Source organism: Chanos chanos, chromosome 10 (genome assembly GCF_902362185.1).
Source record: "Chanos chanos chromosome 10, fChaCha1.1, whole genome shotgun sequence".
In the NCBI taxonomy this organism is placed as follows: Eukaryota; Metazoa; Chordata; class Actinopteri; order Gonorynchiformes; family Chanidae; genus Chanos; species Chanos chanos.
The window spans coordinates 31,021,207-31,041,248 of record NC_044504.1 but is presented as its reverse complement, the minus strand read 5'-3'; the positions used below and the strand labels follow the sequence as shown (position 1 = coordinate 31,041,248).

General features: G+C 41.8%; 1 protein-coding gene across 1 annotated transcript in view; it reads right to left on the bottom strand.

The window, feature by feature from the left end:
* Positions 1 to 5,340: 5,340 nt before the first annotated feature.
* Positions 5,341 to 20,042, bottom strand: part of gli2a (GLI family zinc finger 2a) — a 49,343-nt gene continuing 34,641 nt past the window's right edge. Inside the window, exons 5-13 of the mRNA XM_030786735.1 lie at positions 16,713 to 16,914; positions 16,155 to 16,350; positions 15,151 to 15,261; positions 13,678 to 13,806; positions 11,148 to 11,297; positions 10,174 to 10,338; positions 9,460 to 9,741; positions 8,100 to 8,436; positions 5,341 to 7,532 (exon numbers count right to left, since the gene is read on the bottom strand). Coding sequence (XP_030642595.1) covers positions 5,341 to 7,532; positions 8,100 to 8,436; positions 9,460 to 9,741; positions 10,174 to 10,338; positions 11,148 to 11,297; positions 13,678 to 13,806; positions 15,151 to 15,261; positions 16,155 to 16,350; positions 16,713 to 16,914 — 3,764 coding nt within the window. The remainder of the gene's footprint in view (positions 7,533 to 8,099; positions 8,437 to 9,459; positions 9,742 to 10,173; positions 10,339 to 11,147; positions 11,298 to 13,677; positions 13,807 to 15,150; positions 15,262 to 16,154; positions 16,351 to 16,712; positions 16,915 to 20,042) is intronic.

Sequence of the window (20,042 nt, the reverse complement as noted above, 5' to 3'; positions counted from 1 at the left end):
GAGACAGCAGTATTATATGATACCTGTGAGATGCATATAGTTACCCTGTTGTCTGACTCAGACCTCACAGAGCAGTTTTGTGTCTTTCCAACAATAGCCAGTTCCGAATGATCAGTTATGATGTAGAGTACATCATGATGTATTCTGTTTGTGTAATGTTTTATTTAGTTTTTAATATACATATGTAGCTATACTTCTACGCATTGTTCTTTTTCTTTCAGTGTTATAGAACGAGCCTTTAATACAAATTTACGTTGCAGATTTTACAATAATTCTTCCAGGATGTTAAATATATTTTTATGTAAAGATCATAATGCCCTTAAGAAATAATAGGAGGTAACTCTCAGAGTAACTGTGGACTTTAAGGCCCCAGGTTTTAATTACGTAGTATACTACAAAGTATAGTACGTAATTAAAAAGACTTAGACTAGCTTTCCGATTTCCATTTTCATTGTGCTATTTTCTTTAACATAGTGTAATATATGTAATGTAATGTATAATTCAATGAAAAATATAGAAAATAATTCCTCAGCAGTGCTTTTCCAGCATGGCCACTGTGGGCAGTTGTCAGTTTGATTTATAAGTGTATTTGTGTATTTCCTAAAGAATTAGAGATTACACAAATCCTGATATACTTAAATAATAGCAAAAGTCATTAGCACCAATGTTTCATCCCATCCACGGCCTGTGAGGAAAGGTTGTTTGGTGATCGCACAAGTGAGTCTCTTTTCATGTGTAGTTGCTTGATGGTAGAATGAAGTGCCCAGTTTCATCTGATCTACATAGTCCCATCCATCCTTCAAGAAACACTTTAAGACTCATCTCTTCCCCAATAATCTTACACCCACATCTACAAACTAACCCTTACACTCGACTCCTTACCTACTGGCTGGTAGATCAAATGATCTGATTTCTAGCAAATTACTGGTCTGTCTATGATATACACTACTTGGCACTCCCATGTAAGTACTCTCTGCTGATGCTTATGCTGACCTTTGTCCATTTACTTATTATGATGTAGATTTCTTGACACTCGATGGCGGGTATTACTCAGCCCTTACTTCGGAGATACCGTATTTCAAATGGTACTTTATAACTTTAGATTATGGTGCAACAGATCAGCTTCGTTGTTATTGTAGCATCTTCATAGCATCCCAACTGTTAGCACTACTTCATCCCCCAAACCAATAGCCTTTTCTTTTGCATTTTTGTAGCCTGCTGTACTGTTTCTACTTGTCTTGGTGTGTAGTTTGCTCTTTTAAGTCCTTCAACTATTCTTGCATTTGTATCTGGTTAGTGGCTGAACTTGGTACTTACACCATTGGCACTTATGCCAGTGTCAGCTCCTTAATGGCTACATGCTTATAGTGTATGTTGCCTCACTCGTAAGCCGTTTTGGATAAAAGCGTCTGCTATTCTAATGTCTCATAATACTGAAAAAATAGTGCCTCCTGTCATGTGTGGGAAGTTACCCACCACAGACCCATAACTGCAGTACTATTATATTTACTGTTCTAGTATCACATACTATGCATAATACATAATGTGTACTAATATATAAATGAACCAAGAAGAGATGTCAAGATCTCTATCAATAAACAATTGTTGCCAAAAATAGAGCAGGCCCAAAAGAGCCTTATTTGGACAGCACAAATTATTTTCCTCACAGTGGTAAAGGATGTTGGAGGTTAAAGTTCAAAGTTAAGGATCTGGATACTTGACCCATGCAGTGGCCAGAGAGTATCCCTTCAAGTAGGGATTTTTTTGGTTCAAAAGCAGCTCTTCTCTATATGAACATAGGGAGAGAATATTTCCTTGCCTAGGAGAAGGGTTCTTCTTTGTGCTTTATCTTGGCCCAAGTAAAACACTGCCCATTAAAACTGGGTTGTGCTGCTTTGAAAGGTTCCAGTAACTGAGCAAGGGAATAAGATCAGATAGGACTTGATCAAATTAATCACCTTATCAAATTGTCACAGACCTGTATATTATACTTTATAAATTATATTATACCAGTACATTATACTTTTAAACAGTCTCCTGGTTATGGAGATATGAATTGTATGATTGTAAAATAGTGCGTCATAGATCCTTCCAGAAATAAAGAGAAAAAAACAAGGGATGGAGGATTTTAAGAAAAACTTGTGACAAGTTCTGTGATCATACTGCAATTCCATATTTTGTAAAAACATCTAAAGTATAAATATTACTGTTAGTATTGGAGATAATTGTATATTTGCTGTAATACTTGACCAAGTGCAACACATGCTCTAAACAGAGAAGTCTTGGTTCATCAAATGTTACTTCATTTACTTTTTGGTCCAAAAAGGACATACAACGTGGTTTTTCAGGAGAAAACTCACCCTTTATTCTAGGATGTTGCAGTATCTCTTGGGCAGTCACAAAGTTCTCTCTATGCCTTCAGTTACTGAACAGGTCCTCAATGACAATATTACATGCACAGCCAAACATGCCATCTCACAACAATGGCCTACTGTTTACCTCCAGCTGAATTCATTTGAGTTACTTAGTACAAAATATTCTCAACACAGAGGATCTTAGACCTGAGCAAAATTGCTTGAAAGGATGCTTCAGTGCAAACTGACACGGAAAAACATCAGGCTTTGGAGTGCACTCATTTGATGAAATCATCATGTAACTATAGTGATTTTTGTACAAATTTCTCTGTTTTAGTAACTAAACTTTCAATAGAAGGGAAAAGATACAGAGCCTGCTTCTGGACTTTGGTCGCAAAACATGGTTCTATTGAAATGGACTTTGGTCGCAAAACATGACATTTGCCTATTCTCAAAAGGCCTTTGTTTTCACATTTGAATTTTTTTTTTAACAGGTTAAACAATATATGTTGTTTATATATTATTTTCATGACTAATAATAGCAGAAACTGTTGGAGTGCATGTATAAGGCCTTTTGGTCTTGTGTGAACAGCTGGCCTAGTGACCATGTATTCAAGTGTCTGGTCTCATCAGCTGACAGCTGCCCTCATCCAGCTGTCCACTTTCTGCTAGAGAGAGGACAGCTGCATGAGCCATGCTCTGAGGATGATGACTTCCTTTGTTTTAAAGCATACTCCTCTGATGAGGTGCCCAACTTGTTCTACATAATTGCTGTACTATGTTGCTGATAAGGACCTATCTGCCAGGCTGCACCTTCATACTCCTTTGGCCCACAATGCACAGTTTGAGTGACTGAAACATTTCTGTATGTTCTCTCTGTGTCATGTTGTATTGAGACTTTATCTCTCGATCCATTTGTATGATTGCATAAGCGCTGCCTTGTCCGTTTTTTTAATCAGCACCGCTCCTGTGCTAACCTCTTGTTCTCAGCACTACTGAGATTTCTTACCCTGGGGCTATTTTTTCTCTGTCTTTTCTCTGAGAGAATACAGAATTCCAGTGGCAAAAGCAATCAGCAGGATCCAGATCAAATGAGCAAAATTTACTGTTAGAGTAAAATCATCTGTAACCCTCTAGCTTTACACTTCTCTTTTGGTCCCAAGGCCCCTCTCTATCACTCTCTTTCCCTCTTGTTCAAGTGGTGTGTTTTATGTGGTTCCTGCAACCATTTCCTAAGGGCCCTTCCTGCCACTGTTAATTCTGGACAACATACTTGCTAACTTTAGAAACTGCTCAGTATGCATTTTGTGTTTTCAAAGTATCCTTTTTTGCCTGAGTTTTCAGATGTGTGCCCCTACAAGCACCATGAGAGCACATACACAAATACATGGCTCATTTACTATAGAAGATCTTAAGTGCTCATGGGTTGTAAATAGACAAGTTAACATTTTATCAGTGTGATTTATGAATGTAAGAAACCAACAGAAAAGACTGTGTGTAAACATCATATGGAGAGGAATTTCCTTAGGGCATTTTCACTAGGCAGTGGCAGCTTTTAAAATGAATGATAACTTGTAAAATGAAAACAAAGACAAATATCTCACCTGACTGAGATATGCTCACAACATTTTATATCAGAATGAATCAAAATCAAGCTTGTTATTTGACAAGGCCATTTTTCTTATTTTTCAAGAAATCGTTAGAACGTGCTGGAGATTTTAAATAATGATGCTAGCTGTTATGGACTCTGTGGGGAGTTGACTATGTGACTTCAAAAGACAAACAACGCAGACCATTGTTTAAACAGAAAAACTCACAATACTATATTTTAAATGTACAAAAGCTATGCACACACTGAGCTCAATAAAGTGGACGGTGGAGTACAAAAAGCTGCTTTAATTCAAACAATAAAAAAAGGAGACTTTGTGCTATCATTTTGTCCTTGGTGGGGTTTCTCCTGTGCCGATGCAAAGGCAGAATTTATTTTTATTAGTCCCTGTGGACCATCACCAACTCAAGTGGGTGACGAACCTGCTAATTATACTGTGATCTCCACTAGGTATACATGGAGTACTTGCATATTCCTTTAAAGACATCTTTAGGGACGGGACGATTGACAGTCATCAGGAGGCTGAGGTGTCACTGTCCTTTTCAATCACACAACCTGATGGGCTGGATCCACTGAGATCCACTGTTCATGGAGGGCACTTGGAGGATAGCCAATAATATCACTGAAATCCTCCATCTCTATTCCACCAGTACCTCTTATGTCCCCTGGAAGTTACAAAAGGGCACAACATAGCAATGTACAATAAAAAATTGCTTGCTGAAGTCAGTCATTAATATAATTTAAAGCATGTACCATACAGCATACAGTTTCTACAAACAAGAACATATAAGGAAAATAAAAGTAAAAATCCAAATGTCTTATACTTAGTAACATAATTACATATCATTTGAAAAGTTTGAATGCTTCCTTTTGTTCTGTTTTGCAAGGCACTTAGTAAACCACTCTCTATACAATGCTGATTGAAAAAAGAAAACCAACAGATACTGAGTTGTGGTTTAGCAATCATACCCTGGTCTATATTTCAATGCTTCGTCATATGGCTTGATATGGCTTGATGGATAAACAACATCTTAAGGTCTTTATCATATGTTATTCAAACAGTTTAAATGCACACTATGATGTGAACAATGGTTTAAATACACGACTTTCACAAGACTGTCCTGAAATGAACCCAATTCCACTCTGCCGTGGCAAAAATCAGTGCCTTATTCAGTAAAGACTATTATTTTGAATATACAATTTTTTTTCCTCACGTGACAGATTTAGGTGTGACATATAACACTTTTCGAAACAAACCCTCCATTACTAATCAGAATTGCTTTCATTATGTAATTTGGGCGAGTTCAAAAGCACTACTAGCATAACATCCCGAAACATCAGTTCCTTAAGGTTTGAATCTTGAACATCAATGCATCATTAAGCCATCATGTTCAAAAATTTACTCTCCTCTGCAAGGGCAGTCAGCATAGAGCTCATATCACCAATAGCCATGTTGCCAATGCCTGCTGGTACCGAGGCCAGTGTCACAGAATTACGTGGGGTAGTCAGTCGAGAGGAATTCTGGGACAGGCTCTGCAGGAGGCCAGGGCTGAGTGTGCCAGACATTAGGCTAGAGTGGTCTCCATCATCCAACATGGCATCAAAGTCAATTTGAGCATGCTCTAGCACCTGAGATGAGTCAACTGTGCTGGTGACATGATTGACCCCTGGTGACGCCATGGTAGCCACTGTATTACTTGGAGTCTGATTGGTACAGGGAGATTTGGGCAAGTTATAGCCAACACTTGAGTCCAACATGTGGATCTCACCTGAATAGTATGTGGCATTGTTATCTCCATTATTGTGATGCCCAGTGCAGCCTTGTCTCTTTGGGCTGGCCTCTGAGGTGTTAAAATTAGAGTTGAGGTTGCTTAGAGAATAAACATTTTGCTGAATCATGCTTGACCCTGTATGGTGTGTGCTTGAGGGCTTGGGCTCGGTTGGAGGTCTTGGTTGCATCAGAACTCGACCTCCATTCGGATTGCCCATCTGTGACGGAGGGATGTAACTGTGCTGGTTGAGATTGTTCATGTGAGAGAAGCTTGACATGTTCTGCATATCTTGGTTTTGCATTGTCATTGCTCTGCCATTTGGCAAAGCCATACTATTGCATGTGGGGTGGAGGCTGGTGTTCCCTAACAAACTGTTAGGACTGAAGCCCTGGGTATAACCTTGCTGGGGGTTTACTTGCTCACTGAGATTCTGATTTGTAGATGGTTCTCTGTAATGCTGGATGGAGTTCATCCTTTGTGTGTTTCTTGGTGAGAAACCCTGCTGTAGAGCAGCCAAATTCTGGCTCATTGGCAAAATCTGTTGATTTGATCCAAATCCCTGGTGAGGGCTAAAGTTCTGCTTTTGTTGGACCACAGCTAGGTTCCCTCGGATGAGCTGCTGCTTTGGAAGCCTTGCAGTGCTATCCACTGTACCTGAGCTGACTTCGTTCCACTGTACTGGCATGTTGTTCTTATTCATGCTGGGTGAGCCTGGGAATTGTTGCTGGGATCCTGGGCTCATTTGGCATGGGGGCAGTGACTGTGCAGAGAGGTTCATGTTTTCATCTACTGTTGCCATACGTTGCTGTCCATAAAATTGTTGCTGTTGTTGTGAGGTCATGTTGCCATGGAAATCTTGTGACAGGCCATTATTGTAAGCCACTCCTGTGTCCTGAGTCATGCCAACATTCTGAGACCTGAGGTACTGCACAACATCATCTGGAAGCACTATATCATCCTCCACCTGTTGAACTCCATCAATGGCCATATTTTCCATGACAACATTCTCTGAGATGCTTGGTGGCCTTTGGATGAAGGGTTGACGATGCAAGCTGCCATCAGACCAGGTACTGCTTTGAAGGGTCAGACCACGGCGTTCAGCTGCAGGTAAACGTGAAAAGTTCATGTTGCTCACGCTGTTATAGCGCTGGACTCTTGGCAGAGAGAGAGGATCCAGCGTTTGACGACGGACAGGATCACTTGCCCGTCTTGGGAGATTGCCTGGGACTTCATGAGGCATCATGCCAGGAGCACCATAGTTTATATCGCTGCAGCGTCTTGATGTAGCTGCAGCAGGGGCATGAAACATATGGGAAGAACTCTCCTGAGAGTCACCATACAGGGCCATCCTGGTCTTGAGGCTCATTCGGTCCATGTTGGGCAGAGGTGTTGGTGGAGCCCCACCTGTGGCAGCAGCATATTTAGCCTTCAGACGGTAGTGTTGAGCAGGGGTGAGACTGAGCAAGCTAGGGAGCCCACCTCCACCACCACCACACTGGCTGGCTTCACTGGACCTTCGAGACAAGTCAGTGGAGATAGGGTCGTATGAGTCGGCTGAGCTGACATTGTTGTGGCGACCGCCAAACTGTGAAGTCTCACTGGAGCGGCGGCTGGAATAGCAGGGGGAGATGCCTGAGGACCTTCGGCTGAGAGTGTAAGCTGAGCTAACAGTGCTTGTGGTGCTATCCCTGCGCTCTTTTAGTTGACTCAAAACAGTCATCTCACAAGGATCACCAAGGCGTTGCCCAGACAGCCCAGCACCTGGGGGGGCCAAACTTGAACTCTCCAGCAATGACCCTACAAGAAATAGAAAAGTTTCAAACAATGGACAACTTTGCTCTGAGTCCCTCGCCTTTTTTGTGAAACCCTTTCCTCCACAGCCACAAACTAATCTGATCTTCTATACTCAGCCCCTACTTACTGAGTTAATGGCTTGAATGTTCGAATGTATTACTCATTGTTCTATAATGTATATTTCATGGCAATCACTTACAATTACTAGAAATCTAAGCTGATGCTTATACTTTCCTGTGTGCACTCAGTTTTATGACATAGATTTCCTTCCCTCTATGACTAGCACTGCCCAGCACTTATTTTGTGATGCTTTTTTGGTACTCAATAGTTTACATCATGGGGGCTTTTGACCCACTTGTAGTCCACTCTTTTATTTTTCTTAAACACTCTCAAATTTGTATCTGGTTTAATACTGAACTTAGCAGTGGCACTTATGCAACAAACATCTCCTTAATGGCTACATGCTTGGTTTGTATTGTGCCTGTCTTGGAAACTACTTTGGGTAAAAGTGTTTGCAAAATGAATAAATGTAAATTTATTTGAATTGGCCTATTTTTTCATGTTACTCACCAACAGCTGGAATGGGAGGCAGCTTGGTATTTTGGACTTGAGGAATGGAATTAGCCCAGGAACATGAGTCTCTCACAGTCTTCAATTTTTCTTTCTTGAGGTGGTCCAACTGTAGAAGGGTCCCCCTGTTTTTACGTAGTTGGAGGCCTACTCCTAACGTGGTCCCTGGTGAGCCAGTGGAGTCCACCACAGGGGGGTCATCCAAAGCACTCAGGTCCCCCAAACTGCCCCCGCTGTGAATAGCCATCTCTACTCCGCTGTCATTGTTGGTGGCACTGCCAAGTGGTGATGGTTCGCTACTACATGATGAGTGACCACCAGGGCTGGACTGATACATCTAGGCAGTGGCAGTAAGAGTAAAAAAAATGTCAGTTTCACTAAACAATATCAGTCTCTGTTCAAGAACAAACTATGTTTGAACTCCAAGGCCTGACTCCATCCACAAGATTGACATCTGACGAAAGGTTTTTAAACACAAAGGCTGATAAAAACTGTCTTACTGCACTGCACTGCATCACACCGCATATCCACCACAACAGATAACAACGGAGCAATTATATAGACCATCTAACAACGTGGACTTTTTGCAACACTTTCCTAATGAAAAATTCCCCCAAATCCACTGTAAGTCAGCACAGCATGAGCCATGTCATCACCCTTTGAATGATGAAATGACCCAACTATGTCAGTCCACAATTCTTGCTCTGTGTAGTCACCAAGGCTTCCTGTGTATTTCATGCTGCACAGCTGAACTGACCAGTCTTGTAAATGAATTCTGTTGAAAAATGAACTAAAATGTACATCTTAACTACCGTGTTATCATGGGAACATTTAACCAACACACGCTGATCAGTCGCAGTCCAATCTGATAATGACATGTCATTCAGTACACAGACTTCTGACGGGTCCTTCAGACATAGAACAACATAACTTTATAAGGTGAGATGAGATGGACGTTCCCAGGTTAGTCGAAAGTTAGAGTTGTGTTTTGTCTATATTATACATATTAATTACACTTCAAGTCATACATAATAATGGTGTAGTAATATTGATTTTACTCAGCACATAACAACAACAATAAAATGTGTTGACGAGGTAATGACTGGTAGTGCACTGGTGTAACATGCAGTATCATGTAGCACAGACACAGCAGAGGGTTTTTCTCACCTTAGCAAAGTCTGTCCATAGGAAAAGTACAAAGCAAGAGAAACATTCAAGCATTAACGAGATGGGATTGTTAAAGAAGGAGGTTAGAACATAAAGTGCCAAAGTTAGTGCATTAGTAATTACTTTACTACCAGTTGAACTGTGAAATACGCTCAGTATTATGTATACCCCAGAGGACAAACTGTTCTCTTACCATTGAATTCTCTGTCTTAACAGATTTGACCTTCAGGCAGTCCTCCGCACCTCTGGTGGTGCTGTTGGCCTCCAGAGACCCATCTGATCCCCGTCCACCCTGCTTGGTGCTAGCCTCACTCTCCCCATTCCCTTTAGGGGCTTGGGGTCTGTTAGGGGCATCAGCACGCTGCTTCTTTGTGACATGAGCCTCTGGCCCATGAACTGTTTTTACATGCTTCCTGAGAGAACTGGGATCTGTGTATCGCTTTGTGCATCCTGGGATCTTGCACACATATGGTTTCTGCAGGCAGGACAATGACATGTTCTATTAGTGTATCTATAGAGATATGTAAGATATATCACTGGATGTGTGTAAGAGGCTGCAATCTATCATGTTCAAATATGCAATTTAAACAAAAGGCTTCATTTGAAAAAAATCTTAACATTTGTCATTCATTTAAAAGCCCTGTCATGAAATGTTTTTTTTTGTGCTGGAAATTCCAGATGTAAAGACATACTCAAATACTGAGTTTGGAAGAATGCTCTACTCTTCTTTTCATGCACATTTCAGGAGGAATTCTCATAATGTTAATGCTTTCCTCATAACATTAATACTCCATCTCAAGAGACTTAGTTTGTCAGTAAAGTCGACCATTTTTAGAGGCCCAATGCATGCTTAACACCTATATTTTACATCTATGGACACCATTTTTAAGAAACATAAGTGCAGTACCTCATTGGAATGTGTGCGGTTCTGGTGCTTGGCCCGGTCTGAGGCGTTGGAAAAGGCCTTATTGCAGCCCTCATGCTCACACACATAAGGCTTCTCCCCTGTGTGAGACCTCAAGTGGGTCTTCAGATTTTCCAGTCGAGAGTAAGCCTTTGAGCAGCCCTCAAACTACAAGGGAGAGTGAGAGAGAGAGAGAGAGAGAGAAAGAGTGAGAGATAGCAAGACAGACAGACAGACACAGAGGGAGCCACACATCAGCCTATCTTTGCTGGACAGGTCTGATAGTTTTTTCATAGTACATATCACCCGTGCATGTCAAAATGGATCATCTGGATTGATCCTTCATGCTCTGTTTCTCTGGACATTATTATTTGTTATAACTAAGAATTTTCAGTGCTGGCTTAGCTCAGATACAGTAATTACGCATGGAAGTGCATAAAGACCAAATTAGATCAGCTAAAAAGTGGACATGAAAGCTCAAATTCCCTCTATTTCTATATTCTGGAGTTGGATACAGTCTAGTGGGGATGTGTGTGGGATGCATCAGCAGTGAGTCTTAATAAGGACCCATGGCCATGTCTTTTCTTCAGACTTTAATTACATCTCCATGCTGTCAATCAGCACTGTGAAGTCCTTGCAGGAGTCATACTATTTTTAATGGGATCTCGAGTCATAAAATGCAGTTTGAAGCTGAAATCTGTGTACATTTGTATTAATGAGAGATCCGTTAATGACACAAAATACAGATCTGTTTGAAAGAGCTGAGAACACACCAAGAGCCAGCAAGTACAATAATGCTCAAGGAATGAGAAGTGGTGTTTTATAGAATTTTTGATGACTTTTAGGCCTACTTTCATAATCTACAGCAAAATGTCCTTATTTGTTTGGCTAGGATAAGTTACTAGTGTTTGTGGAAGGAGAAGGAAACAGACAAAGTGTATACACAGAGATCTGTAAAGCATCAGTCAGTAACTTACTGTGCATTTGTGTGGTTTCTCTCCTGTGTGTCGCCGCATGTGCACCACCAGCATATACTGGGCTTTGAAAGGCTTCTGTTCTCGTGAACACTCCTCCCAGCGACACACAAACTCTTTCTTCTCACCATGAATGTGATCATTATTAATGTGCTGTAAAGACAGAGAAGTCCGATAACCCACTGAACACTGACAGTCCAACAAGGTTCACTGCACTAGTCTTAAAAAAACATCCAAGACTATCCTTAAAAAAATATAATTACACTGTTTTTGCAACCACTTGATAAGAGATTGGCCATTAAGGAAAGATTTCAGACTGAAGATTGCAAGAGAAGCTATTTGAAATGAGTTTGAAGGTGAAAGCGAAATTTCATCCAAGACATGAAAAGAAGGGCAATTTATCAAAGTTGACAGGAAATTTTCCATTCATCTCATTTAAACAAAAGGATGTGATGGTGAGTGCCTTGCTTTCTTTGGGCTTGCGTCAGAGAACTGGTATCTGCTTTGATAGCCAGCAGAGTCAAAGCCATGAAAGCCACTCTGTCACACCTGAGACTAAAGAAATCCTCTTTTCTTTGATCAGAAAACCAGTATTTTGTCAAATACAAACTTCTGTATGCTGTTCCTTCAAAAGCACTCTTTTCTTTGGATTTACAAGTCATGTTTTTACAGACTGACATGATACTAAAAATGAGTTTAAAAAAACATTATGTCTGAAAATAGGGGCGTATTCTTGAATACGATCCTACATGTTAATTCACTGATTCACTCCAGTGCAACTTAAATGTCAGGCAAGACAAGGCTAAATGAGGTATTGAAGCTCTGAAGGTGATTTCTTTAGTCTTTTTTTACACTGTAGACAACAATATCATTCATATTTTACAGTCTGCACTCACTAGACCTCAATTAGGGTCACTCATTTTACCTGAGGTTTAGTTCTGTGTAAGTTTTATTTGATTGGGATCATTCACGATACTTGACCTTCAGTACTAGAAAATGCTAAAGGTGTATTAGCGTTAAAATTCATGCTTTAGTGTTGCCTCAAATATACATATATGGACTGAATTGAACATGCACAAACACACACAAACACACTCACCCACAAACCCCCACACACACAAACACGGAAACACACAAACACACTCATACACACACACACACACACACACACACACACACACACACACACACACAAAATTAAAGGTACACTCTACAACCAGCTCCTGCCACCAATTACAGATAGGCTGAAATAGTGACAGAACAAATTCAGGAATGCTCTCAGCTGCTTTGTGCAACAAATCCAGGGTCTTGATTTCAGATTTTCTCACCGATTTTTCCTCAACAGCACATACGCCAGACTGTTGTTCAGCACCAGTGAACACTGAAAGTCCTTCACCACAGTTCCTTCAGTCTCCTCATTTTCCAAATCATTACACTTCCCTTACCCACTCTGTCTGTTTCCAGAACCCATGTGGTTCATTTGTAAATTGAATTATTGTCTTGCAGTAACTCCTGACTACAGAAGAATTGCTTTGATTGGCTAGACAAATCTTTTATTTGTACTTTCTTCTCTGGAATGTGGTTCCCTAATCTTACCATATGGTGCCTGGACCCGTTCATATCATTATACATTCACTCTGTCTCTGAATGAAATCCCATTCCAAGTAAGTTAAGACGGTAGAAAGTGAAGCAGGGAGAAAAAAGCTTGTTTAGGCTTGTTTGGCCAAGGCAATCTTGGATGGAGGCTAGAGATGGCGGTAGAGGGCATCCTGTACTGACCCATGATGACCTAGGTCTTTTCAGAGCCAGAGGAGCCCAGAAAGCCCTTGTATGGGCAATGGAGCTGACACATGGACCCGGTGTGTCTGTCAAAACGTGGAAATCAGACTGTTAATCACACATGGCAGACTAACCGAATGGAGGTGCCAAGGGAGGGGGAGGCGTGACTGCTAGCATGACAACGGATTTACTGCTTCACCTCTGAGGGGTCAAAGGTCAGGGAGAGACAGGAGCCAGGGTGTGTGTGTGTGTGTGTGTGTGTGTTTGTGAAATGAGAAGAATCTAACACAGCTGCCAGGACCTCTGTGAGTATCACCATGCTCATTAACCCTACATGTGTCAAGGACAGAAAGGTATCAGTTACAGCTCTACCTAAGTCTGAAACTAAGTGTCTGCCTAATGAGGAGAGTGTGACTGGTGAACCTCAGGACTAAAACAACAGTTATCTGGCACGTTTCAGCTTCATTCAGTCATCTGATCAGATATTTATCTGCTTTACGTATTTAGTGTTACACACATGTAAACTGAAACATCACATATTTTACTGCAGCAGCAGATGAACTGATCCTATGACAAATTAAACTCAAAAATCAAGAAAAATGAATGAGGTCAACTCAAACTTGTGAGGCTACTTAGTTAAACTGAACTGACAGCTTCACAGTTAACTTTTGGGTCTTGTGCCTTATGAACATAATTTCACATGTATTTTGTATTGTATTTTCCTGACAGAGTGGCTGTAGTCCTGTTTACTTACATGCACGAGCTGGTCCTGTGTGTCATACTCCTTGGTACAGCCCTCCCAGTGACAGTTGGTCTCGTACACAGCTTCTGGCTCCTGTTTACAGTCATCCTTATCCAGCTCTTCCCTCAAGTCCATGTGGTCCTGTGTTACAGGAAAAAAAATGGAAAAACTATAGACCATCTATTTGGGGGTGTCTAATGACACAAACTAGTACAGCACTTTATGTTCTTACGTCCAGCTATGAAGGTGTACACTTCCTAAAAAGGATGTTTTTTTTTCACTGTGGTTATGCTAAAGACAAGGATAGAGAACCTTATGCTCAGTCATTCGATAAGGCGCATAAAGTTGCAAAACCGTGCTGTTTCCCTCAAACAAACAGTACTCCACTTAAGTCTGGGAATGTTCAGAATGTGTTTGAGCTTTAACGATTCCGGTATTAAACTTAAAAGGGTCCAAATATTTTCTAATGTGGGGAGGAAAAGGAATGCTTCATTGCCACATCCAAGATCACCTCACCCCCCACGCTCACTTTGCTTGATAGTGTGTCAGACATTTTGTACAATACAAAACAGACCTTAAAAAAAAAACCCCAAAAAGTTGGATTTGTGAGGAATGTAACGCTAGCATGATGCCCTAGTCATGCTGACTACAGCATGTTTATATCAGTTTCCCTTATCAATTCACATGGGTCCTGCCATCAGGCTATCCACTCAGTCCCATGCATCATGTATGACTCTGCAGTCACTACCCCGAAAGGAAAGTCACAAGAGAATGAATGACAGAGAAATAGAGAGACAAAGGCTGGAAGCATGAGAAAAAAAAGAGCAAAAGAAAGAGAGATGAGCAGAAGGAGGGGCAGAGAGGAGAGGAAAATCCCTGTCAGTCCACAGTAATGTCTGGATTATTTGTCACTCTGACAGAGCTCCACGGAATTAGTTTACACTTAAGGCCTTTGAACTTCTTGCGGCTACCAGAAATGTATGTACCGCAAGATGTCATAAAGAAAAGTTTTTCGCTGGGTGAGAATTGTAAGAGGGATCGGGGGAAAATAAAAGTCCCAGTGGTCATCGATCACTGCTGCGTCAGATTCATAACTTCAAGAGAGAATAACTTTCTGGTTCCCTGCAGCATAATACCTGTACATGAAATTGTAACCTCTTCTGTCACCTCATACTGAATCATCCGCTTTGTCTCATTTATCATCTCCATATAAAAAATCATCTACAAAACAATAACATTATCTACAGGTAATATGCGCAAACAGTATTCTGAGTCTAGTTTTATGTTCTTCATCTTATCTCCCCTGCTCCTTCTAAGAATTTAACCGATTGATAGATTTCAAAACAAAGACAAAACGCGGCACAGTTTATGACACCGATCAACATGCTTACTGTAGCGATAAACACGTTACTGTGTCTGAGGCTTAACCCTGCGCTGATGTGGTTGATCCTCTATGAAAATTTCTTTTCCATCTGAGATGCTTACCTGGGAGCAAGGCGAGATGGGGCGTGGCCCATCCATTTCCGTTTTCACTTTTGACTTCTTGGTGACCATGGGGCTCACAGTGCTGCTGACGGCTGAATCCCCACTGGAGTTCTGAAAAAGCAAGAGGGTTACCAGTCATGGACAGCAAGAATGACAATTTTAAGAGTGTTCGTGTCATTATTTTGGCTTTGGCAGTAGCGTGGTGATCTCACTGCTCCAAATCCAATAACTCAGCATGTGACCCGCCACAGAGACTAAACAGTTTAGACTTCCGAGCCATCAGATTTCCACTGGTCAGAAAGAGATATGAAGAAGGAAAAAATGACGACCCCCACAGCAGGGCTTGGAACTTTGATCCTAAGATGAATTCTTAACACAACATTCAGAGATCCTCTGACCATATGTTTCATTACAGAGATGTGTGGAACAGAGAGAACTGAGGGGTGCTTTCCAAATCCCACCCAACCGCTACAGCTCAGTGTAGAGGCTGATGTTTTCAATAACTCAATAACTTTGACACTGTGTGCTGAAATCCAGGGGAAATGTGTTTCTCATCACTGGCAGAGTGTGTCTGACTGCATGTGTATGTGTGTGTGTGTGTGTGTTTAAGAGATCTGAAATAGAAATGGAATGAACATAGTTTGAGTGGGTGTCTGGCTACAGTTAGAGTGGGTCAGGGAGTTTGAGGAAGTTTACATTCTGTGCGGCCGAAATGTTTACATCATGATGATAAAGGAGGTGGAAGCCGCACGAGGAATCCTGAGAAGATGAACGTTACACTGCATAGGAGGAGGAGGATGATGCTTCTATGTTAAGACTCCTGGGTTTAAAAATAACATTTACCGAACCATAAGAAATCGGACTGTTTTAAATCCTTTTAAAGCCAAGACCTCTCTGATGCTTGGCAGTAACAACTATTTGACTTGGCCAATTTGAAGAGGCCCAAGCTTAATGGAGCAGACAAAAGCAATAGCACTTCTGATTCTAGATCCCTTAGGCCTCACCTGGTTGGACTCCGAGCTGGCGTTGGTGTTGGCGGTGTGGGCAGCAGTAGCACCTAGTAACTGCTGACGGTTGGAGAAGGAGGGAGAAGGTTGGAGAAGGGGAGGTGTGTGCCCAAATGCACTCAGACCTCTCTGCTGTGAGAGCAGTTGCTGGTATGCCACAGGTGTTATTGGATGTGGGAAGGCAAAAGAGGGACTGACGGGTAAAGAAGAAGAGGAAAGAATTTAGAAGTCTGAAGAAAGCTTTTCAGCAAATCTTCTAACCACTGCACCCTAATGTCATTTCCTCAGTGATAATTATGAGCACTTTTAATGTATTCACGGTATCTTTGGGGCGTGATGGACTAAAACCTTTAGATAGTGCAAGTGTGTTTGCTTTTGAAAGTATTTGTGATGAACTTACTACAAATACTTTATATGTACAAATGTACAAATCTGACTGTCCATGTAATAAATCCAGTAGACATTCGATAGATAGTTCGCGTGAACGCTAGTCACAGGGTTCTTAAAATATCTTTATTGAGTGGACAGTCAATGGTCATGTGATCTTTCCTGTACCTGATGCCGCCTACAGAGAGGTGCCCGTAGGAGCTGCTGGCTGCTGAGCTAGAGCGGGAGTTGTTGATGTATGCCACCAGAGAGTTGGGTGAAGTGCGGATCATGGTCTGCAGGTCGATGCTGGCATCTGAGATGGGCGAGATGGACAGGGCTCGCTTACGGCTCAGCCTGGGCGTCAGTCTGGGGCTTGGAAAACGTGACACTGCAACAAAAAAACAAAACAAAAAACACATAATTAAATAAATCAATTTAAATTTATATAATAGTTCTTTTGCTTTCTGCGCTCACTGTTGCTTTGTGAGATTGGCAGACTGAGGGAAGTAAGCTGTGGTCACCTCTCCTTATCTCTCCATCGCTTCCACACCGCTTCTCACATGCTAACCCCACCATGCTTTGTTAATCAGGCCAATCATTCACAGTAACTACACAGATAGCCATCTCAACCAGGCAGTTGTATTGTATGCTATGCTAACTAAGGGTAATTTAAGAGAATTAGTTTCAAAGAAAGACTGAGGAGAAAAGACATGGAAAAGGTGGGAGCTTAGTCCATTTCGTTGAGCCTTATTTTGTTTTAGAGGGACCTACAAAAAACCCAAAAATACAAATTAAATGGTTTTGTAATTTCCAGTGTTATTTTCAGTACTTTTCAAATGGGACTTTATCTTAATGGCCGTTCAACTTTTGTCTCAAGTATTTTCCATTCGTTTTCCACTTACTCTATATACAAAACAGCGTGTGAGCCTCTGCAAACATTTATATGGATTAAGAGAAGAAAGGGGCCTGAAAGATCAAGTTTATCTGTGTGGAAACAAATGACTTACAGAGACTGTCCACAGTGTGAAGAATTTCACCACTAGGCCATGAATAGTTTTTCTTTTTTTCTTGTTTGGACAATTCTCTTGGTTAATTTGGCCTCTGGCTTGTGTGTATACGTGTGCGTGCGTGTGCGTGTGCGTGTGCGTGTGCGTGTGTATCTGTATGTGTGAGTCTTTCTGTGCATGCACGCCCGTGTTTGTGTGTATGAGACAGGATGCAGTCCAGCTGCTGTGGGCTCAGTGGATTTCAAGATTTAGTCCTGGGTGTGAGCAGAGGCAGAGCAGCAGTGGAGCAAGAGGTAATTAAGATCTGTAAGGAGTAACACCAAAGGTGTTAACCTCAGGAAGCTTGTAACAGCTCCATCTCCTGTGGTGCAAGCATATGCCCCAATGGACCTCTATCAGTTTACATTTGAAATCAAGGCTCAACTGATAAGACTCCAACCTCTGACTGATTAATTACTGCTCTCCCACTATACATTCAGCTCTTTTCTGTCATCTTTTTCTGTGTGTGTGTGTGTGTGTGTGTGTGTTTGTGTGTGTGTGTGTGCGTGTGCGTGTGCGTGTGCGTGTGTAATATTTTACTAAATATTACATTTTCCATGTACTGAACATTTTCATACTTACATATTTACACTGAGATGCAAGTAAGGCTTGGCAAAGACAACAAAGCATTTCCTGGAGTAGCCTATTCCCCTTCTTAAATATAAGTGTGTCACAATATTTAATTAAGCAGGATGAGAGAGAGAGAGAGAGAGAGAGGGGGAGAGAGAGTGAGAAAGTGAGAGAGAGAGAGAGAGAGCGGGAGAGAGAGGGAGGGAGAAAGAGACTGTATTGCTGTGGTGGTGACTGAAAGAAATTGGTTGATAGTTTGTGAAACTCAAACCAAGAGAGCAAAAAAAAAAAAATAAATAAAAAAAATAAAGAGACTGCTCCCTCCAAAATGAAGAAAGTTACCCAAATAATCCACCTTATTCCTTAACTCCCACCTATCCTCTCAGTAGACAGGCCAACCATGGCATGACATGCCTCAGTGGCTTGTGAATGTTTGCTCTGGCCTAGCACTTAAAAAATCATGCCTTTGCTCCTTCCTTCTGATACGAACCAACAGGCTTACAGTGTATGTGCTAATACATCGGTTTGGAGTTGACCGTTGAAAGGCACAGTAGGAGTGGCCATTGCGTCTGGCCCTCCCTAAGGTCACCGTGGCTCATGCACTCTGTGATACTCTGTTTTTATAAGCATGCTCTCTAATTTAAGGGTGCATAGATTCCTGTGAGAGTGCAAAACCAGATGTGCTGTGATGTACATAGCTGACTCTGGCTGCGTGAGTGCTACAGGCTCTGTGAGTTTGGAAGGGGGTGGGGGGTGTCAGCTTTAATTAGGGATGTGGCCTGATATACGGTTTTATAATTACAAGCACTCCACGCACATTTACAAAAGTAGGGTGGAGGGTAACTATTTTAAGCATCTGCCATACAGGTTTAATTGAGATGCCCGTGTAGAGCTTTGGAGTAATGTAATTGGCAGGTGTTAATCTTTGGGTCCCTCTCACCAGACATGCCCTCTGTGTGCCTATGCCCTTCTGGAGCTGAGGTGGTGCTCTGGCATTGGTCAAACAGGTTTAAAAGGGCAACCAAAGTCTCATATCCTTCTGTCCTCTGGAGTAGGTTTCGAGGTGTATCTTGGTTGGAAAGTCGGTTACAATGGGCTGCAAGCTGTATTTATCCGAGCTCTCCATTTTCCCAGGGGTAAAACCAGGTGGGGGGCCTGCTGTGGGTCTGCTGCTGCAGTTCACTGATTTATGCTAGTTTATACTAGTTTATATGCAGGGCCGACAGAATGCTGGCAACTCGAACTGAGCTTGCTCTGATGGCTTCCATCAGGTGACCCTACGCTGAGGTAAAGCAGGTCCAGTAGAGCCCATCCACCACGGCTGCAGAACTATGGCTCAGGATTTTATTCATGAGCCCGAGAACTGTTCATTCTCACATGAGCGGGCGATTATTTATTTATCCCTGGGAACTCTGACTAATACCATGACTGCAAATTTTATTAGAGAGGGTTTGTGCCCGACAGCCTCCAGGCCTGCACAGCCGGCTACGTTGTTTGTTACCATTTGTATCTGTGTGCGTATGTGTGTCTGGGTGGACAGCAGGACGGCAGTGGTGACAAGACCCACCTCTTTCTCTATACTCCCAAACCTCCGCTCTAAACACCAGGTTCCTGCTTGCTGCCGGATGGCAGACGTTTTCTTTGGCACCAGTTATTGTCAAGGGACCTAAACTGTTCCTTGCTGGCTCTACGACTCAAGTGATTTCACCAAGATCTCTCTTGATTTGCTCCTCCATAAGCAACTCAGTTAGGTACAGTCCAGCCAGCTCTTGAGACAGAATAGGTGGGGGAGGGGGGATCAAGCGTTAAGAAATTCAATAAACATTTTATCAACGTTTCTGCAGACTTGTCTGGTATTTGGCTTTGTGTGGGGGGCTATGCTCAATGAACAACCTGATAT